General features: G+C 45.7%; 1 protein-coding gene across 2 annotated transcripts in view; it reads right to left on the bottom strand.

Moving 5' to 3' along the window:
- LIMA1 (LIM domain and actin binding 1) overlaps positions 1-22,928 on the bottom strand; it is a 126,717-nt gene that overhangs the window by 69,112 nt on the left and 34,677 nt on the right. For both annotated transcript variants that reach the window (XM_075551700.1, XM_075551701.1), the window contains exon 2: positions 18,934-19,075. In XM_075551700.1, the coding sequence (XP_075407815.1) occupies positions 18,934-19,052 (119 nt within the window). In that variant the 5' untranslated portion in view covers positions 19,053-19,075. The remainder of the gene's footprint in view (positions 1-18,933; positions 19,076-22,928) is intronic.

The raw sequence follows: 22,928 nt of genomic DNA, 5'->3' as shown, positions 1-22,928 counted from the left end.
TTCTTTCAGCGTTGAGAAGCAAGAACCAAGGTAAACCAACCCAGAAACCTAACAAAAATATCTTTCATAAAGTCTCCCTGAGGAGTTATCTAATGGGAGCATGATCGATCAATCATGCCTACACAATGAGGCTTCAATAAAGGTCTGGACATGGAAGTTGCGGTGGCTTCCTGGTTACCGATAGACATCAATACACAAGAGAGGACAGTGTGTCCCGATTGGGAACATGCAAATCTGTGTTGGGCACCTAGTCTGATCTTACCTCAAGTGACACTTCTCTGGAATCCAATTTGCTATAATGACGCTGTAATTTTAAGTCGATCATTTTTCTGAATTGTTTCTAGTGAGTTCTCAAACCCAAAAGAGTAAGGGCCATCAGGCCAGAAAGGAAGGGGTTTGGAGAACCCCCACGCTTACAGTTAGTCTCGAGAGGGTATAGGGAACCCCTGGATTTGTAGGCAGGGGTCAGAAGTGAGAGGGTTATAGGGACCCCTAAGCTTCGGAGGGGGAGGGGAAGCTCCAGGTTAGGAGTGAGGGCATTGTACTGCGAACATCCAAGTCTTGAGCAGATTCTGGAGGGCTCTTCCGTTAGCCTGAGATCTGACCTCCCTCTGGTTTAAGGTCCCAGGAAGAAAGATGGGCTTTTCTGTGGTGATCAGGTTTCCTCCACTTACAGACAGAGGAGGCAACAATAAATAGCCAGACCACCCAGAATAAACTTAATTGGTGTTCTCAGGGCCTGGGAGTTAATGACCAAAATTGGCACCATGATCTCATGTGCACTTTCACATGCCTAGACCGCAGTTAGCACACACCAACCTTAAAAAGGGCCAGTTCAAGGGTCACTTGCTCTGAATTCATAAGTGTATTAGAGCTTAAATTCCACCCCGGTTTGCAAAAGGCTGTGGATGTCAGTGAAGGCCTGAAACCCAATTGCAGAGTCCCCATATAGATTAAATCTCCCCTGAATGCTTAGTTACCATTAAGCAAGGATGCAGATAATCCTGCCCTCAAGAAGAATGCCTTTTAGAGAGGATTGCCTCCACCCTTCTCCAGCCAGCCCAGGAGGGGCAGTCTCTCTCCTAGGGCTTGCCTAGGTGTGTCCTTGATATTCGTCTCCCTACTGGTACTGGGGAAGGTACAAGGAGTCACACAGTCATAAGTCATGTCCTGACAGCCTTTGTCCGAAAGCCACAGGCCCATCTTGAAATGTATGTGTCCCAATCATGGTTCTGTTCCTGCTTTATTCTTACTTCATCTATAACATTACGTTGACCATGTAAAAATGCATAAACTCTCTTCAAATACTATTGCCATTAAAATTTAATAATCTGAAAGCACCTCACTCACTGGAGTACTGCTTTCCAACAGAGCAGAGCTTTCTAGTGGGGTCAGGTGAAAGACTTTCAGGAATCTGGGCCATTCATCGACTACAAATGGGTTTAGATTGGGTGTGATTTTAGTGGCAAGCTAAAAGCTTACTTTCAACTTATAGATAAGGGGTCAATTTCCCCAAAATAAAGAGCTCCCACAAATAAAAAGAAAAAGGAAATGTAACAGACACATGGGCATATATATCAGCATAAAATTCACAGAAAAAAACATCATGTGGTTCTTAAACAAGTTGCTCTATATCAAAATGGAAATTCACACAACGCTGAGAATATATTGTCTTTTACCTAACCACTAGAGAAGAAAGGGGGAAAAGGTAACATATGAAGTATGTCCAAAAGTATTCTTTTTTTTTTTCAAAAGTATTCTTACAAAAACAACAGAAACTTTTGGTAAACAAAAATATCCAAAACAGATTGCTTCTTGGCACAGCCTTCATTTAGGCCCGCCCACTTCTAAAGGCAGTGCCGCCACCTCTAAAGCTCCCCTCTCACCCAAGAATTCTGTGCTCTTCCATCTACACCCCATCAGAACGGCAGGGATTCAAATCATGCGCCTTATGTTCCTGTGACCTATCCTGTGAGGGACAAACAGAAGCCTGCAGGGCAGGGCTGTAGGGTGCACGAGGTCACCTTTCTCAAGTGAAAGTCTCCTAGGACATACCTTCAACCCCCAGAGAATGAGCAGGAGGCTTGTCAAAATGGAAAGCCATTCCCCAGTGCAATTGTCCTGGCCCTTTTCTCCTCAATGCAGTTTCCCTTTTTCTTCCTAATAAGCCTGTGATCATCCAGGGTCCTTTGAGAAAAATCTATTGAAATCACCCTTTGGGAATCCCAAAAGACAGCCACTGTAACCTTCTGAGCCACCCTCTTTGGCTTTAACTGGTGTTCTAGAGGGGGGAGACCAAATTTAAACATATTTCATAAAGACCTATTTGTTGAGCCTTCTACAGGTCAAATCATCCAGATGAGGGAAACCATCAGCATGAGGTTTACAATTAACCGTATGGTTAGTTATAGATGACGGAAACACCACAAAATCCCGACCGGCAGCAGAATTCATGACAGTCGAGGAGGGCTGACAGAATGAAGAGGGTGGTGACTGGGCATGTTCCTGACTGCAGATTTAAAAGGTTTATAATATTGGTCCTCTGGGCCCACCTGTTCATATGGGGGCTAGAGTATGACTTGTGACATTCAGTTTTGGCTCCTAAATGGCCCTGAGTCATATTCAGCTTTGCACTCCAAGCTTCAGATGACATGCGTCTGTCAGTCATTAAGGGCAAACCCAAGCAAGTTCCCATAAAGCCAAATGGCCCCTCCTTCGGCAGCCCAGAGCAGTAGGAAAGCACTTTCCGACAACTCGGCCTGAGGGCAGTTTCTGTTGGTGGATGGTCAGAATGAAGTCAGAAAGAGGCAGAGCTATGCCAAGACTCAAAATGGAGTTCAGGTTTCCAGTGTAGACCACATCCTGTCATTTAGTCAATTCTGATTCATGGCAATCTGTATTAGGCCTTCGGAGACGGGTTTTTGTGTTTTTTTTGGGGAGGGGGGCAGGGAGTAGCCTCACCTTTCTTCCATGGTGTGACTGGTGAATTTGAACCATCGGCTTTGTAGTTAGTTGCTCTATGCCTAACCCATAGCACCACCAGGACTCCCTTCCATAAACCAAGTGCTTTATTTAGACTTTAAGTTCTAATACACTAACCCAGCACATCCACTTGAAGCCACTGTTTTGATTGGACTTTCTTTTTCTTTGAAAGTACCCTAAATAACACTAAGATAAACATAGTACTGAGAGAAGGAACTTATCTGCAGCCATCCACTGATCGCAGACACCTTTAAGCATGTTTCACTTGGAGTAAACCTATGTAGAATGAATTGGAGCCCCAGAAGTAACACTTTCTTTCTTTCTTACCCTCGGATTACAGGGATAAGGGTATGGGAAGATAGGGTTTATCTTACGTTATTTGGAGGAGGGTAACTAGGTTCAACCTTCTAGGGAAGAAATGTGGACACTATCTGGCAAAATTATAAAAGCATAGACCCTCTGATTCACTAATTCTACTTCTAGTTTTTTTCCCTTATAGATATGCTCATATACAAGTAAAATGATTTTCATGTTATCCATCATGGCACTGATTGTAAAAAAAAATAGCAAAAATGTGTAAACAACTTGGAAGTCTATTTGCGGAAGACTAGTAAATAAATGATAAGTTATTCATTTATGGAATACTATACAAGCATAAAAGGATGCAGAGGCTCTTTACTTACAGTTAGAAAGAGCTCGCCAAGCGCTATGAGTTGAATTTTGTCCCCTAAAATTGTTTAAGTCCTCCCCATTTGGAAAAAAAGGATTTCCTTGTTACATTAATGAGGCCCTGTCAATGTCAACAAATAAACGCACCATCATCAAGTGAATTCTGACTCATCTCGACCCTTTCAGCCAGGGTAGAAGTACCCCTGTGGGTTTCCAAGGCTGTAACTCTTTATGGACAGCAGTCTCTTCTCCCATAGAGAGGCTGGTGGTTTCGAACAGCTGACTTTCCATTTAGCAGCCCAGGAAGTAACTCACTAAGCCACACGGACAATATAGGGTTGTTTTACTCCAATCCCTTTTGAGCTATAGAGGAGCCGAGGGGGCTCCGAAGCAAAGGAAGCACAAATGGACGTCACCAAGGAAGAGAAGCTGCACAAGCGATCCACCCCCCACCAGTGACAACACAGAACATTCCCCTAGAACTGCCACCTTGAATCACACTGCCAGCCTCCTAAAGGGTGAGAAAATAAATTTCTGTTTGTGAAAGCCACCCACTTGTGCTATTTCTGTAATCGCAGCAATAGACAACTAAGATACCAAGATAAACTCCTACTGTTAAGTACAAAAATAAAACTGTACTTGGTGCATCGAGGCAGCTGAAAGGAGGCTTAAGGAAGTAAAAACCGTTTGTTTCTAGGAAGAGAAATAACTGGGGGCTGGGGCTGGAAGGGGAACTTTTGCTACATACTCTTTTTATGCCTGCAAGATTTTAAGCTATATATCACCTAGTCAAAAAAAAAAAAAGAAAGGAAAGAAAGAAATGTTAATTTCCTAGAAAAAAACCAAAGTGCTTCTATCTCCTTTGCATCCAATTTTTCTAAAAACTCTAGAGGAAAATCCTTTCCAGTTACTTCGAAAGCCATACACCTTTGGAGGTAGCACAAGACCGAGGAGTATGTCCTTATGAAGCCACAGGCACAGCCTCCAGAGCACAGTGTCAAAGAGAACCCTAAAATTTTAACATTTGATTCTCTACACTTTCCTTTTCTTGACTGTTGTATCAACAATTCAAATCACTGCCTTTCCTTGTATGACATATAAAAAAATTTAACTACAAAATCGATCCGTGCTTCCTCTAACATGTATAAGAAGAAACGCTTTCTTTCCCACCCACTGCCCCCTATCCCAACTAGAATGATCATGAATAGTGCCCTCATGCACCTCTGTAGGTCTTTTTCTGTATATAAAAATATTACTCCTACATAGAAGTGGTGCGAGTGTTTTTAAAGGGAAGAGTGCTATACATACCATTTTGCATCCTCAGGAGCCCTAGTGGCACCATGGGTTAGACATGAGGTCAGTGGTTCAAATCCAGCAGCCACTCTGAGGGAGAACTATGAGATTTTCTATAAAGATTTATAGTCTCAGAAACCCTACATTGGGTTAGGAAGCATTGGAATTGATTTTTTTTTAAATTCTGCCTTTCTCTTTCTCCATATCAGAACAGCGGAAGTTTTCATTCAAAAACCACTTCTTGCACCTGTTACATTCCAAGCACTAGAGGAGACCAATGTAGGAGCCCTGAGGATGGAGCAGTTGAGGACTGGCAGCTAACTCAAAGGCTCACTCCTGAAACCCACCCAGCAGCTCCAAGGTAGAAAGACCTAGAAACTTGCTCCTGTGATGATGAGTCTAGAAAACTCTCTTGGGGGCAGTTCTACTCTGTCACAGAGAGTCGCTGTGAGTCAAAATTGACTTGATGACACCTGTTATAAGCAACCCGATGGCAGTGAGTTTGGTTTGGGTGTCATACACAATAGAGAAAATGTAGTGAAACAATCCAGAGACAAAGTCACCCACTGCATCCGCTCTACCATGACTCACACTCACTGCCTCCCTGGGCTTCCGGGGCTGTACAACTTTATGGGAACAGTCAGCTTCGTCCTTCTCTCTAGGAGCACCTGTTGGGTTTGACTGTGCAATGTGGCAAATTACGTATATGGCTCTTCTAGCCATAGTTTTTGTCACTCCCACCAAACCACCTTCACTTTCCTGATGGAGCTGGGTAAGAAAGTGGAGGGAGGTACTGATTAGCTTATGATTCAGCTGTGAGTGATTGTTGGCAAGTTCACGGATTGCCATCCTGCTGAGTATAAAACGAATCCTCTCAGAAGCAGAAATTGAGGATCTCAGTGCCAGCAAGAGAAGAGTGCCAGGAGTGGAGCATGTCCTTTAGTCCCTGAGATCCCTGCACATTAAACCTCCGTGACCTAGGAGGCAGCTTTGACACCTGAGGGGCAGTAGCAGCAGCAGAACCAGGAGTCAGAGCATAGGACAGAAGAGTAGATTTCTCAGCCCATAGAGCAAGTAAAGCTGAGTGCTTGGGGAGTTGGGTGCCCCTGGGTACTTAATTGGGAGAGCTGGGTTTGTGAACCCCCAAAGTTAGAGCTGAGTGCCTTCAGGTGGAGGTTTATAAAAGAGTGATGTGCCCTTCAGGCATTTATGGACAGCCCTAAAAGAGCTTTCTAACATTACATGAGCAGCACAGAGGCCCAGCCAAGTGGCTGAGGGTCAGAGAGAGGCCTGCCTGTGGGCACAGCAGAAAAGAAACGGTCCTGTCTGAGCAATTGTATCCTGAGATTTTTTCATCTGAATTATAACCTATTGATTTCCCTAATAAACCACGTAATCATGAGCAAGGCCCGAGTTCCTTGTGGCTATTGCAATGAACTATAGAACCCACCAGAGAAGTAAGCAGTGTTGTGGGAGATAATACTACAGAATGGCTGAGCCAACCCCAGGACTATACCACCAGGGCAGCTGAAAAGAGAGTTTAGGAATAAATGCCATTGTTGCTAGGTGCTGCCAAGCCGGTTCTGACCCATAGCAAGCCCGTGTACAACAGAACACAACACTGCGCAGTCCTGCACCCAAATTTTAAGTGCATGCACAGTATGCGTGTGTGTCTCTATACATATGTACGTTTATATGTGCTGTGCCTTCGAGCTACATAAGTCCTCTGAAGAAAACAGCCAAGGAAGAAAAGCACTAATACTGAATAACCTAAGAAAGGGGCCAAACTTAGGAAGGGAGCAGAGGGTATGAGGAACGCCCTGCTTAGGAAGTGACCTTTAGGCTCAGACCGGAAGTTTGACCAGGAGTCAGCCAGGGAGAGAGGCATTCCAGACAGAGGAAAACAGCATGTGCAAAGGCCCCAAGGCAAGAACGTGCCTCCTGTGTATATAAAGCGCACAAAGAATGCAGTGTTACTGAAACGCTCAGTGGGAGGGGAGGGCCAGGGGGTGCAGCCGTGCCGCAGGGAAGCAGGGGCTCTGCAGACCATCCTGAGGACTTTGAACTTAATCCTCACTACAATCATCCTGTTATTGAAAGGTCACTCTGGGGGCTGGATGGAGACTGGACTAGATGAAGCTGAGTGTGAAGGGAGCACTGGGGAGCGAGGTGCTGGCATGGTCTGGGATGGGTCTGATATTGTATGCTTCAGAGTTTGAATTGACAGGATTGATTGTGAGGGGGGACAGGAGAGGAGGGATGGTTGATGATTTCCAGATTTCTGGCTTGAGCTGCTGAGTCGGTGGAAGGAGTGGCTACTGCGGTGAGGCCTCTGGAAGGAAATGATGGGAAAATAAGTTTTGTGGCAGCCACGTTATGGACAGCATGCACTTGGTGGTGGTAGTGGTTAGATACCTGTGTCTAGAGCTCAGAAATGAGGCCTGAGCTAGGAAAATAACTGTCAGACTGGCTGGCCTGTCTGTCCACAGATGAAATTAGAAAAATGCAGGGTGCAGTTCCAGAGGGGGGCAGGTGATGAGAGACTCGACGAGGAAGAGACACAGAGGCAGGAGGAACATCGAGACTGTCAGAGCAGCCAAGAGAAGACACTGGGGAAGGACTGGCGAGAGGTCAGATGAGACAAAGGCTACGAAGCAGCCTCCAGAGTTGACCAACACAAGAGGCTTTGGTAATCCTGACAATCCTCTTCAATGATAAGTCGAGTTCGAGCTCCATCGTCCTGTTAATGGACATTTGGATCGTTTCTGCAAGTGGCACAGTGTTTAACGCATTCAGTTCTAATCCACCAGTCATGCTTTAATTGGAAGATGTCTGCTGCCACAAACATTTACAGCCTTAGGAATCCTATGGAACAGTTAGACTCTGGAGCCCCAGTGGTGTAGTGGTTACAAGTTGGGCTGCTAATCGCAAGGTTAGCAGTTCAAAACTAACAGTCACCCCTCGGGAGAAAGGCAAAGCTTTCTACTTCTCTTAAAGAGTTACAGAAACTCACAGGGGTAGTTCTACCCTGCCCTATAGTGTCACTATGAATCAGCATTGATTGGTGGCAGTGAAGTGAACAGGGTTACTAGGAGCCCTGGTGGCACTCACTGTAGGGTAAATAATGGACTGCTAACTGAAGGTTGGCAGTTCAAACCCACCAGCCATGCTTTAGGAGAGAGATAAGGGTATCTGTTCCCCCAAAGATTGACAGTATTGGGAACCCTATATAGGATCACTATGGGTTGGAATTGCCTGGGGACAGGGGGGGGTCTGGGTTTTATAGGATCATTAATATTGACTCAACAATAGTGGGTTTGGTTTAGGGCTATTTCCAGTTTTTCAATATTATAAACAGTACTTTGGTGAATATCCTTGTGCACTTATTTTTACCCATGTGGACTCATATCAGCACGAGATATCCCCTGGAAGAAATGATATGTAGATACACAGTGAATGGTGGTTGGAAAGGAAAGTGGAACTCGCCTTGACCTTGTATGATTCCACACCCCTTGGATAATCATCTGCAGTATATTACAGCAATAATACAATATATGGAAGCCAGAGCCAATCAGCAGACAGGTTTCTCTTTAGTTACCGGTTCTTTGTTGGAAGGTATTTACCCAGTGGTTAATTAGGTAAATAAGTTCATGGTTCCCTTCCTTTTATTGTCTTCACAAAAATATAGATTGAAGAAAGAAACAAAATACATGATCAGATGGCTTTCATCCTCCGTCTGCCCTGTGTGTATAGTCAGGGGCATCGGTAAGACACAGCTACAGAGACTAAGTCTTCAACTGTATTCCAGACACGAAACACAGACATCCCTACCCTTCATATGTAGTGAGGTTCTTGTCTAAAACCAGATCCATTGAGAGAAGCCTGTCTATCCCAGTGGTGTTTGTTCCACGTCACTGTTGCTGGAGCTAGGACATTTTGTATCCTATAAACGGTAAGTGGAGTCTCTGAAGCTCAGTGCTTCTGAATTCAGAGTTACTCTCAGACCTCCGCCAAAGGCTTAGCGCAACAGGTGAAGGTCACTGATATAGGCGTGGGGAAACAAGACATTTCGAGGATCCAAACTGGAAGGAAGATCTACAGTGGAATTTCTATACTTAATTACTTACTCATCCCTCTTCCCCTAAATCACTCACTCCCCTTCCCAGGTGTCCTCACCTTCCAGTCTTTTTCTTCTCATAGAGAATTTAATCTTGCACCTGACCAATCATGCTCTGCTGTGCGGCAGGCAGCTGGGAGGAGGCTGAGATTCTCTGGGGTGTAATAGCAGATTCTTAAACTTTTCTAAGGCCAGAAAAGAGTTCTTGGCCATGACTCCTGCTTCTATGTCCTCAAATGTGGCAAAAGGAGCACGAGCCAACATGGGAAAATGGAAACTCCCTGGGTTTAGGCAGCGTCTTTTCCTTCTGGAAAATTTTTGCCTTTAAAAAGTTAGAAGCAAAAAAAAAAAAAAATTAAAAAAAAAAGTTAGAAGCAAAAAAAAAAATTAGAAGCAAATAAAGAGGAAGCTCATCAGGGAGGGCTGAAAATCAATGCTTTCTAAAAAAGGAAGAATAATCACAGAAAACCAAGCATGAACCCTATTCTTTCTGGGGACTACTGAGTGGGTCAGTTATAGTAAGAGTAGGAGGAGATGGGAGATGGTGGAAGGCAGGCTGGGAAGGAAGGGTCTGCCTGCTCGGTCCAGATCTGCCATTATCTCACTACATGATCTTCTGTCATAATTGCTATGAGAGGAAGGGAGAAGGTGGTTAGCCAGGGCAGTGGCTTTCAACATCTTACAGCTGTAGGGCTAGCTTCCATTTGATAGCTTATTTAGAAAACCATGAAACCAAACCCATTGCCAGTGAGTCAATTCTGACTCATAGTGACCTTAGAAGACAGAGTAGAACTGCCCCCATGGGGTTTCCAAGGCAAACTGTAGAAGCAGACTGTCAGATCTTTCTCCACTGAAGTAGCAGGTGGGTTTGAACAGCTGACCATGTGGCTAGCAACCAAGCTCTTTGCTTCTCAAAGAGCTCAAACTCACTGCCATCGAATTGATGCTGACTCATAAGACCCGACAGAACAGGTTAGAACTGGCTCTGTGAGTTTCCAAGACTTAACTCTTTCCAGGAGTAGAAAGCCCCGTCTTTCTCCCGAGGAGCAGTTGGTGGTTTTGAACTGCTGACCTTGTAGATCACAGCTCAGCTCAAAATTACTATGCTACCAGGGTTCCAGGGTTGCTTATTTAGAACCTTATAACTGGATCAAAGCAGGACGCCTGTGGTAGAGACAGGAATGGGAGTTCTCTTTAGATGAACCCATCTTTCCAAAATTTGCCCTAAGGTTCCCCTGAAGAACTAATGAATGTATTTTGAAAACTCCTTGGCTGGGTTCCCTTAAATTCCAGAAATATGATTCAAAGAGGAACTTTCTACAAAGAAACAGAATTCCACCACCTAAAGAGCCAAATTTTATGAAGGGAAGGATCATATTAAGCTGAAGTCAATGGCAAGTGAAACGAACACTAGCTGCTCCAATTAACCCATCAGTGGGGCCTCCCTTACCTCAAATCTAGTGACATCGACAGTACGGCTAAGGAAATCCAGCTAGAGCTATATCGTACTCAGGGACACAGACTCTGCTGCTAGGAAAAGTACTCTTTTGTACATATAAAGTTAAACATGGTATTAAAAATGAGCAATTAAAAATTTTTTTAAATAGTATTTTACTAATTTCCCCATCAAGATAATCCTGCAAAAATCTGCCAGATTAAGCTTCTTCATACACTACTTACATATTAGTCTCTGCTCAGACACCTCCTATGGTTTCTAACATCTCTTCACTGCACCTGTATAGACTATAACCCATTCTTAACCCCCACCTGTCCCTGAGTGCTATTAATGGTTAATACCTGGGATCTACTTCTGAGAAGTCAGCCCTTGGGAAGTCTGTGGAGCACGGGTCTTCTCTGACCCCGAAAGGGTCTTTGTGAGTCAGAAGCAATTCATACTGGCAACCCATAATAGAAGGTTTAAAAATAAAAGCAAAACAAGTTCCTTGGGGTTGAAAATAGAAATTCATGTGCACTTTTGGGGAAAACAGCCCAGCAATTTGCTTTGAGCTTACGGTAAATACAACATTAGCAACTGTCTCTGGGAGAATGGAGCATGGAGAAGAAAATCCAGGTCAATTCCCTGGTTTCCACCAGGTGAAGTGCCCTGCTTAGAAGTCAATAAGGCAAAAGGACGAGCGCAAATTCAGGTCCTGGAGCCAGGAAGGCAGTACACCGAGGTGACCGGTACACCTGGATCGGCCCAATCTAGACCAGGTGGGCTTATTTCAGCCAATGGGGTCAACCAGTACCACCAACCACGCCTCCCAGCCGCAGGCCCCCCAAAAAGGCCAAACCGGGAGACCACCCTCTTTCCTGCTGCTTCTCTGCCTTCCTTCGGCTGTCTGGGCAGCGGTCTCTCTGGCCTCAGGCCACCATGTGGGTGTGCAGTGCTATGAGGCTGCCTGTGTTCGGTTTACTGTGACACCTGCGACTTCTTCTATCCTTTATAAAATCCCACTTGGGTCAAAAACTAGGCTTTAGCGTGAACTCTATGCCGTGCACAGCCAAGGACCGAGACATTTCCCACAGAGGAATCTAACACGTGGCCCCGTTTCTGTGTTTTCACTTCCTGTTGGTCCTGAGGAAGGGAAGGCCCCTGCCAACTTCCCAGCCTACCACACAGAATTCCATTCATTCTAGTGGTGGCATGAACAGTGGCCAATCAGTCGGTATCCTCACGGTTAGTGGTTCAGACCCCCCAGTGGCTCAGAACAGGCCTGGTGAACTACTTCCATCAGGATTCCAGCCAAGGAGGGGAGGGCACAGGGCAAACTACTGGAAGGGGTGTTGGTAAGTAGTTTAAGTTGTTGAACATAAAATTCGATGATCTCAAATGTAAACCCTCACCTAATTCACTGTAAAAAGTTTGAAAAGCTTACAGCCAAGAAACCGTAAGGAATAGCTCCTCTGTAACAGTGGGCTGTCTCTAGCCAGGGGTTCTCCACCTTCCTCAGGCCGCGACCCCTTCATACAGTTCCTCATGTTGTGGTGACCCCCCCAACCATAAAATGATTTTTGTTGCTACTTCATCACTGTAATTTTGCTACTTTATGAATCTGGCGACCTCTGTGAAAGGGTCATTCGACCCCCAAAGGGGTCACGACCCAGTTTGAGAACCACTGCTCTAAACAATAAAAACAAACATTCTATTCATCCTTCAAGACAAATCCAGTGTGCTAACAGAGGCGGCAGCAGAAGAAGCAATCCTGAACATTAACCTGGGCAAGTTCTTCTCGACAGTTTTCATTAATATTAAACAGGCATGATGTCCCTCACAGGGGTTTCTGTCAGTACCAGACATGTAGATGTCAGTAGTCTCGGGTAGGAAATGTAGAATAAATTTAATCTTAAACTCGACCACGGTTACTGGTCAGCCATGCCCCAGGCAAAGGTCATGGGCCTAAGCCAGAGCTTTTGAGACAGAAGAGCCAATATCCTGACCCTCACAACAATGGAAAAATTATCCATGAGCCATAAAGATATTTTACAAATGAGTGAAACCACTATTATTTGAATGATACCTGTTCACATTTTCCATTTTACTTCAGAGCCACATGCATGTACTAAAAGCGCTGCACATGGCTCACCGGGCTGCAATTTGGTGACCCTTGTTCCCTAAGCCATCCTGCTAGCTGGAGGGCTGAAGCAACCCATGAAGATCAAAGGGCAGCATTTACCCAAGGGCAAAGTGGGAAGTTTTAGGACCAGAGTGAAAACAGGAATGGTACACTAAGGGGATTGCAATAGATGAGCTGAAACAATGTATATGAAATAGTGAATGTGCAATTGATCTCCTCTGTAAGCTTCCCCTAACTCAACCAACTGCTAAAAAATAATCAGGCCCAACACACAGATTCTGAGGAATGGGTTCAAGCCTTAGAGTTTTGCATTTATTGCCATTTTCCCTAATAATCTTCCTGAGAAAAAGAGGCGGTCAACCCACTGCTATCAGAAGGGGCCCTCTAAGACCTCTGCCCTTTCCCTCGGCAAGGGGAGAGGACCCCTAAGGTGAAAAGCCCTGTCCAACGTCCTCCTGTTGGTGCACAAGAAGGCTAGGTTCTCCAGAATGGGTTGAAAGGGGCAAGGACAGAATAAAGCAGGATGGAAGGAAAGGAGGAAGCAGCTGACAGAATAAGGGAAGGAACCTGACTGGTAAGACCGGGGTGTCTTGATGAGGTCCAGAGGAGAGTTAGTGGGAGGAAGAAAGCGGAGCAAATGCAAGAACAGGAGGCTCTAGTCCAGGGGTTCTCAACCTTCCTCAGGCTACAACCCTTTAATACAGTTCCTCATGTGGTGGTGAGCCCCCAACTATAAAATTATTTTTGTTCCTACTTTATAACTGAAATTTTGCTACTGTTATGAATCGGGCGACCCCTGTGAATGGGCCATTCGACCCCCAAAGGGGTTGCAACCCACAGATTGAAAACCGCTGCTCTAGTCAGTTTTACATCTGCACAATATGGGCAATGCAATGGAGTCTGGGTGGTGATAACCTTAGGACTCGGTAGGGGCTGGATTCACAGGTACTATTAAGAAGTATTGCCGTGGTTTAAATGCTGCTAAACAGTCACTGTGAGGGAGAAGGATGGGGCAGTCTACTTGGTAAAGATTGACAGCCTTAGAAACCCTATGGAGCAATTCCACTGTCCTCTCAGGTTGCGTTGAGTCAGAATAGGCCCCAGGTCAGTGGGCTTGTTTTAAGTTTGGTGTCCAAAGTATCAGAAAGGCCATTTATGTGGGCTAGAGATTCCCTAGACCTGGTGGTACAGTGGGTTGCATGTTGGGCTGTGAGCCACAAGGTCAGCAGTTCAAACCTACCAGACTTTCCACAGGAGAAAGAGGTGGCTTTCTAGTCCTAGAAAGTCTCAAGTAGTGATATCAGGAGGGTAAGGGAAAGGTGGGGGGAAAGAGGATCCGATCACAATGATCTGCCTATAACCCCCTCTCAGGGGGATGGACAACAGAAAAGTGGGTGAAGGGAGACATTGATTAGTATACAATATGAAAAAAATAATAATTATAAATTATCTAGGTTCATGAGGGAGGGAGGGTGGTGGAGGGAGGGAAAAAATGAGGAGATGATACCAAGGGCTCAAGCTGAAAGAAAATGTTTTGAAAATGATGGTTGACACAATGGATGGATGGATTGTGATAAGCGTTGTACGAGCCCCCAATAAAATGATTTAAAAAGATTGACAGTCTCAGAAAGTCACGGGGCAGCTCTAGAGGGTGTCCTCAGGGTGGCTCTGAGTCAAAATCAACAAGACTCCCCACTGAAGGCACCCCTGGCCCAAGGGCATCTGGAAATGTGGAGATCTTGTGGGAGTGTCTCCTCCTTCCTTCTTTCTTTCCTTTTTATTTAGTTGCCATTAAGAAAAAGAGACAATTAGCATTTGAAGAAGGGCAAGATGGTAAACATCCTACATAAGTAGGCCTTGCCTCCCCCTACCAGATTCCAGTGGACCCCCATTGAGGAAGGCAAGAAGAAACTGGAGCAGCCTGAGGAGGAGGATGGAGAGAAGGCGGCCTAAAGCCAAGTGCCAGGGTCCCCAACAAAGCCAAGGGCCTGGCACTCACTGAAGGGGAAGAAAAGTGAGGTATAGTCCTGAGTTCTAAGCCCTCCAAAGGTGGGCTTAGAACTTGAGAACAAGGTGTGGAAAGCAGTGGAGAGTAGGAGAGATGTAGGAGAGTAACAACCAGGGTTTGAGACCAGTTCAATCGGGTTCAACCCCAGCTGAGAGCTGCCATATCCACTCTAGACACGCTGAGTCAGAATCCACACTGTAACCAGCTCCCCAAAGTGATTCTTACACATCACAAGGGGACCTGGAGGAATCGATGGGAGGGGAAGCGGGGAGAGCTGGTTACCATATCGATTTGGAGTCAGTCTATCTAGGGTATAGCAAGGCAAGTTCTCACCAGGGGTCTGAGCTAAAACAAACCATTTCAAAGCCCCATCAAGCCTGATTCCTGGAAAGCCAGGGGAGAAAAAGCACGCAGCTGCTGAGCTCCAGGGGCAGAAAACCAGTCAAGGGGACAGCTTCAGCTACAGAGAGGTGGGGCTGGAAATAGTGAAAAGGGTACAAATGTACAGAAGTTTCTCTGTAGAACATGGGGTGTTCTTTCCCAGTACCTAACCCCCCGCCCTTTCCTCCCACCCTCAATGTCTTTCACTTGGGCTCCTAATAGTGCACCCCGACACCCAACCCCTGTAATTGGTCCCCATGCTATCAATCTCTCACCTCTGCAATTTGCCTTTTATAGTGTTGTCAGAAGCATCTTTCTAAAATACAAGTCTGATCATGTCACCCTCCCTGCATGAAAGCCTTCCACTGCTGACCTAAGTCCTACACACAACAAGGCATCAGTGGCCTTCCACCATCGGGACCCACCTGAACTCTACCAGTTCTGTCTCCCTCCTGTAGTTCCCCCTGCCAGACTGCTAGCTTTCCCAGTCCCTTTATTCCTGATAAGCTTCTGCAGCTCCTATCATAGAGCTTATTCAATTTAGGGTCAAGTTCACAAGCCCATCTCTTCCACTACCAGTTTTCCTAAACTTCCCAGAGGGTGAAAGTTACCTGCAATGCCTTTGAAAGCACAATTTTCTGGTCCTTATTCTCCAAAGCCAGAAATCTAAACCTGCTGTCATCAAGTTGATTCTGACTCAAAGCAATCCTGTAGGGCCAAGTATCTTTACTGGGCATCTTGACAGGGGCTGACAGCCTCATCTTTGTCCTGTAGTATGGCTGGTGGGTTTGAACAGCTGACTTGGTGGTTGAGTCCTTAGCCCCACCCCTGATGCTTCAAATCTTTAGGGGAGGGACCTGGAAAGTTCTATATAGGGGTTTGAATCCTTTTTTGACATAAAATAATGTGACTATTAAGTGTCTGGTGTAGACAGTGAAAGAGGAATGCAGTTTCATCCTTAGCTCCCTCATCCCAACCAGTAAGTAACCAAGGTTAACAGTCTGGAAATACAGTGTTTTCCATGTAGCAGGTACTCACACAGCTTTGTTCCTGAAGACAAGGTGACGCTGCAGGTTACAGAAGCCTCCGGTGGCACCTATCCTACGCTTCCACACTCATCCTATCTCGACGAAACTTCCAGAATCACTTTCTTCGCATCTTAACCAACTTTTCTTCTGCAGTAGATGCTTATTAATTAATGAACTACCCAGACAACCTACCAGCTGCTCTAAGCTGCACTTTCAACATTCCCCATTATGGCATCTCGTATTTGAAGAGAGTCATTGTGTTTGACACTTCAGGGCCTGATTTCCATATGCCATCCCGACCACTGTGCTACACACTAGGGGTACAGAACTAGAAAGAAAGGGGCCCTCATTAAAAAAATAAACAAGTCGAGGGGGGGGGGAGGGAGACTCCGGATAGGGCAAGATATGACAAAATAACGATGTATAAATTACCAAGGGCACATTTGGAGGGGGGAGTGGGGAGGGAGGGGAAAAAAAAAAGAGGACCTGATGCAAAGGGCTTAAGTGGAGAGCGAATGCTTTGAGAATGATTGGGGCAGAGAATGTATGGATGTGCTTTATACAATTGATGTATGTATATGTATGGATTGTGATAAGAGTAGTGTGAGTCCCTAATAAAATGTAAAAAAATTAAAAAAAATAAACAAGTCATGGTCACCCAGTGTGCAGAAGGCTATAGATGACAATGGAAGCCCAAAATGTATTTGCAAAGAGCCCATGCAGACTAAGACTCCAGAGAATTCCCTCTAACCAGGGTTGTGAATAGCCTTGTTCTCAGACAGAGTGCACTGGAAAGTGGACAACCGCAGGTTGGGTTAAAATTTAACACCTTATCATTTGTTCTCCCTTTAGACCAGTTTTCAGAGAGAAAGACGGGGCTTTCTACTCCCGCAAAGAGTGATAGTCTCGAACACCCACAAGGGAATTCTACCCTGCCCTACAGGGTCACTGCAAGTTGACATTGACTCAATGGCAGTGAGTCTGATCCATTTAAACTTTGTTCTAGCGTTTATTATTTTATGTTTTTCAAATCATTTTATTGGGGCTCATACAACTCTGATCACAATCCATACATACATCCATTGTGTCAAGCACATTTGTACATTCGTTGCCCTCATCATTCTCAAAGCATTTGCTTTCTACTTGAGCCCTTGGTGTCTGCTCCTTATTTTTCCCCTCCCTCCACCATCCTCCCTTCTTCATGAACCCTTGATAATTTATAAATTATTATCATCTTTTCATGTCTCACACTGACTGATGTCTCCCTTTACCCACTTTTCTGTTGTTCATCCCCCCTGGGAGGGAGTTATTAGATCATTGTGATTGGTTCCCCCATTCTCCCCCCTTACCCTTACCCTCCTGGTATGGCTACTCTCAATATTGGTCCTGAGAGGTTTATCGGTCCTGGATTCTCTTTGTTTCCAGTTCCTATCTGTACCAGTGTACATGCTCTGGTCTAGCCGGATTTGTAAGGTAGAATTTGGGGTCATGATAGTGGGGGGGAGGAAGCATTAAAGAACTAGAGGAAAGTTGTATGTTTCATCGTTGCTATACTGCACCCTGACTGGCTCATCTCCTCCCCAAGAACCTTCTGTAAGGGGATGTCCAGTTGCCTACAGATGGGCTTTGGGTGTCCACTCTGCAATCTGCATTCACAATGGTGATTTTTTGTTCTTTGATGCCTGATACCTGATCCCATTGACACCTTGTGATCACACAGGCTGGTGTGCCTCTTCCATGTGGGCTTTATTTTATGTTTTATGATTGAGGTTTTCCAGTTTTCCTTTGTTACTATGTTGTTAGTTTTTGTTTTGGGGGGCATATTTTTCTTTATACGAAATGCAGGATAGATGAATCAATATAGAGACAGTAACTAAATTAGTGGTTTCTTAAAAGTTACTGATAGGGGAGGTTGGCGGAGGAATAGAGAATTCATAATGATGCATACAAGAAAGAAGAAAATGTTCTAAAATTGATTGTGGTGATGAATGCACAATTCTTTTAATAGGTTTAAGCCACTGGATTATAGGAGCTGGGAATTATATAGTAATAGAACTGTTAAAACTACAAAATGGAAAAAAAGTTCAAGGTCTAGCGTCGGGGTCAGCAGGCTTCTCCAAGGGCCAGATAGAAGGGAATTTAGACTTTGTGGGCCGCGCGGCCTCTTGTCACAAGTACTTATCTCTGCCTCAGTAGCACAGAAGCAGCCAAAGACAACACACATATGGGTGTGGCTATATTTCAACAAACTTTTATTTACTGAAACAGGTGGCCAGCAGCCCAAAGTTTGCCTACCTAGTTTGCACTATCCAACAGAACCTTGTGCGCTAACCAAATGTTTCTGCACCATCCCATCTGGAAGTCACTTACATGTAGCCAGCGAGCAGCTACTGAAGTGCAGCTAGTGCAGGTAAGGAACTGAATTTTTAATGTCATTCCACTTTAATTAACTCAGAATCAAAAAGCTACATATTCAGTAGCTGTAATATCGGGTAGCTCAGGTACAGAGTGCACCTACAAGCACCTACTCTTTAACCAAATCCAACTGGCCTGATAACGAATCACAGCCAGAAAAACCTTCCCGACTGGCTCTTGCCCGTGGTGGACACTGCCTCTCTGATTCTGTATTCCATCCCCACTCCTAGTTTTTGACTCGCTGACGTTTTGCTTTACGCATTTTAGAATCATCCTTTTGTGCCTTCAGAGGCTATGTCTTTGGGTTATCACCCTCTGCTTCTCCACAGTACCTTGTGAAGCACGTAGTCTCCAGAAGGTGCCCAAGAAAGATGGATCCTGTATTCCCTTTTCCTATCTCCCTGGGAGGTGGCAATAGCTGCACAAGACAGAGGGTCCTTTTGGACCAGGATCAGCACTTACTTGGAGAATATTTCTACAATGGCCGATGACTTGTTCTTGTTGACCAGAGAGAGTTCTTTGGCTGTTACCCTCAAGGACATTGACGTCCACTGCCGTCTGTTAAATGGCGTTGATTCCATCTTGTCTACAGATCCTGGAATACCTACGCAATAAAGAAAATCAGTGTATTAGATACAGAAGAGGATTGTCCAGCATCAAGAGTTGGCTGGGTGTGGCGCAAAGGAGAAAGCAGAGGCACAGAGACCAGCAGACCATATTCCTCTTCCTGCTCTTCCAAACACTAGCTGTAAAATAAGAAGGCTAGACCAGATGGTCTCTCAGGTCCCTCCCAGGCCAATCATTCTATGACTGACCCTACTGTGCAAACATCAATTGGCCTTCCCCTGAAATTAAGCCTGTGCCAAAGGCGCATTTGGAGTGAAATGTTCCCCTCTTCTGACTTACATCCCTGGGGAGGCACAATCGCCATCTCAGTAGAATCAGGTCCACATTCGGCTCTACCCACATCCAAGTTCCTCTTGGCTGCCTACTCTTTCTCCCTGTCCCCGCAGCCCAGAGGCACTGACCACTCTTGTCCAGGGGAGAGCTGCAGACACAGTGTACTACAGGTGCACATCTCTGTTGCCTTGAACAAATCATGTCATCTTTTTAATTTGTTTTTCAGCTGAAAAATTAGGATAATACTTAACCTGCATAGGGTTCTAGTGTCCATAAAAGGAGGTAAGATACTTGAAATACTGTCGACTCCAACTCACGGAGTCTCTATGTAGGGTTTCTGAGGCTATAAATCTTTACCGATTTATAGCTGACACCCCAACGCCCGACCCATCGTCCAGCAGGGCTCCTTAAAGGACTACGAACTGTGTTAAGCATATCACATTGGCTCCTGTTATACTTGTTTCTGCTTAAATGCCTTTCAACAGTTGGGAGAAGGATAATGTACAGAAAGCCCCCGACTACAGTTCTGTTTCTACATCTGTCTGTGAGTTGAATGCACATAGATTAGAATGCCTAGAGACGGTTCATCTCTAATGTTAAATGCTCGAGAAGGTAATAAATGGCCAAAAAAACCATTAAAGGAACACTACCAGATACACAAACATCTTTAGCATAATAATACGGAAACAGTAATGTTCTGATGCTAGTCGCCAAGCAACGCCATCGACTACTATGAGTCATGGTCTGTAAGTGGAATTTTTAATATTAGCAAGCTTTACAGGGGTTGGTTTGGGTTATATGGATGTCATCAGAGATCCTGGGGATAAAATATCTGCCCTGAAATTCTCTAAAAATCTTCAAGCTAAACAATTCACACAACCAGGGCGTCTACATCACCTAGCCCCATCCCCTTAACCTGGGTGGGTTGGGAGTTTCTTCTGCTGCAGTCATGACCAAAGAAGTGCCAACCTTTGCTCAGAAGAGGTGAGATTAGAAATGAGTCAATGGCTTCCATGGCTGAAGGGTGGCAAGCGTAGGTGAGCATACTGTGTGCTGCCCTCATGGCATCCACAGAGCGCGGCTACTCTGGTAGAACATCCGGGCTCCAGGGGCACTAGGAGCCTAGTTCCCGTGGCAACAGTAGAACACATCGTGTTCTTAAAGCCACGAAGCTGCCGCTTGACATTCAGAAAGTTCTAAGGGTCCTTTGAGCCAAAGGAAGCGACAGGGCGACCCTGAAAGATCACACAGCTTTGCCACGTGGAGGATTTGTTCTTCCAAGGTCTTCCCAGGAGACCTTGCCTGGGAAAGGAACACAAAAGAGAGGAAAGATTGGCCATGTTTTGTTTGCGTCTCTGTGTTGGAAAGCAGCAAGCTGTTAAGGCTGTCAAGCTGATTTGACTTGGAGTCCACGTGGCAGGAGGACTTGCCCCAGATGTTTCTCTGGGCAGAAATTTCAGGCACCGATGACTGTTTTCTTTCTACCAAAGCTACGGGGCGAGTTCACATGGCCAATCTTTGGTTGGCCACTCAGCACTTCACCGTTGGGCCACTGTGGAAGGCAACACTGAGAAGGCAACTCCTGAGAGGCGCAGACGGTGAACCAAACACCTGGCAGTTTGCGTGCTTCAGAAGAAAGGCCTGGCGATCTACTTCCCAAAAGTCAGTCCCTGAAAACCCCACCAGGTAGTTCTAATCTGACACAACCAGGGCATATGGTTTCGTTTTCATGTTGAGAAGCCCTGGTGTTGGAGACAGACAGATCTGAGTGTAAGGCCTGGCCCCACCCTGTAAGGAACTAAGGGCCATTCCCTAACACCTGCATTTCTCATCCATGGTATAGTGTTTACATACTGGTTTCCTGATGATAATCTTTTTAAAAATAATTTTATTAGGGGTTCGTACAACTCTTATCGCAATCCATACACACATCAATTTTATAAAGCACATCTGTACATTCATTGCCCTCTTTAGTCTCAAAACATTTGCTCTCCACTTAAGCCCCTGACATCAGCTCATTTCCCCCTCCCTCCCTGCTCCCCTCTCCCTCATGAACCCTTGCTAATTTATAATTATTTTATCATATCTTGCACTGTCCGACATCTCCCTTCACCCACTTTTCTGTTGTCCGTCCCCCAGGGAGGAGGTTATATGTAAACCCTTGTAATTGGTTCCCCCTCTCTACCCTCCTTTCCCTCCACCCTCCCAGTATCGCACTCTCACCACTGGTCCTGAAGGGCTAATCTTTTAAGCAATCACGAAGAAGAATATACTGTAATAACGAACTAGTAAGCAATACAATGTTTTCAAGAAATTATCTCTTCTTGAGTAATGAACACTCCACCAGCACCAAAAACAACCCACTGCTGCCCACTTGATTCCGATTCATAGCAACCCTGCAGGGTAGACCCGAACAGAGCTGCTTCTCAGGGCTCCTTCCCAGGGCCACGAATCTAACCACAACACACTGCCCCACATTTATTCTGTGGGGCAGCTGCTTGGTTCAACCCAGTCAGCAGCCCAACGGGTCACCTGTCCCTTTGGATGAGCTACAGAACACGTCACCCCTATTTGTCTGCATCCACTCTTCACCTGCCCGTCTGTCATACTGTGTGCTCCTGTGATGACGGGGGCTGGGCAGTACTTCAAATACAGCAGGGTCACTGGTGGTGAAGAGGCTTCAGCTAAGCTTCAGGACAAAAAGCAGACTGCGAGAAAGGAATAGTCGGCTGTCTACTACCGAGGCATCTGCCACTGAAACCGTCGGAATAGCCGCAGAACACTGCCGGACACCGTGCCGCGCTTGGTAAAGAAAAGGATCAGCGAAGCAGCAGTCCTTCGAGCAGATGGACTGACGCAGTGGCTGCAGGCGTGGTGGGCTGGGGGCGGAGCAGGCAGCGTTTGGTTCTGCTGTACACAAAGGGCTGCTTCGAGGCAGACCTGCTCCATGGCAGGGAGTCTGAGTGCTTTGTTTGCAAGGTCCTATCCTGGAGGGAGGTGGCTGCTATACTGAGACAGGACTGAGGGGGCGGGGTATTTTTGAGTGCCCACGTTATCGAATGGTATCACTCAAGTGGCCCCCTTAGTTTCCTTGGGAACATGGTCTTCCGATTTCCCACGTGTCAAAAGGCAAAAACCACTCCTCTGTGCATCAAAGTACCAGAAGTGAGTAAAAACCAACTTTGTGACTTTGTGGCAGAAGAGGTGCTGAGTCCGGGTGACAAGCAAGCAAACAGCAGTCACCGCCCGAGACTGTGACCCAGGACTCAAATGGCCATTGTGTCACGAGTCTCGGTGAGCTCCTTTGCCGGGCTAAGCAAGCGAGCCCTATTCTCACTTCGGGATTGTTTCTGTCTCGTTAGCTGTGCTGAGGAACACTGGCAAAGTCTGACGGCTCGCCTCTGACTGACCTCCAGTTCATGGGACATGAATTTCAGCCACTCCCTGACCTGATCCACCAGCCTGTGCAGCCTTGTGGATGAGAAGGGTCCTCTTGATGACATCTGATTTTCAGATTTGAGACTTACCAGCCTCCACAACCACGTGAGCCATGTCCC

The sequence above is a fragment of the Tenrec ecaudatus genome, chromosome 6 (assembly GCF_050624435.1).
Source record: "Tenrec ecaudatus isolate mTenEca1 chromosome 6, mTenEca1.hap1, whole genome shotgun sequence".
Taxonomy (NCBI): domain Eukaryota; kingdom Metazoa; phylum Chordata; class Mammalia; order Afrosoricida; family Tenrecidae; genus Tenrec; species Tenrec ecaudatus.
The sequence above is the reverse complement of the archived record's forward strand: the minus strand, read 5'-3'. Positions and strand labels throughout refer to the sequence as shown.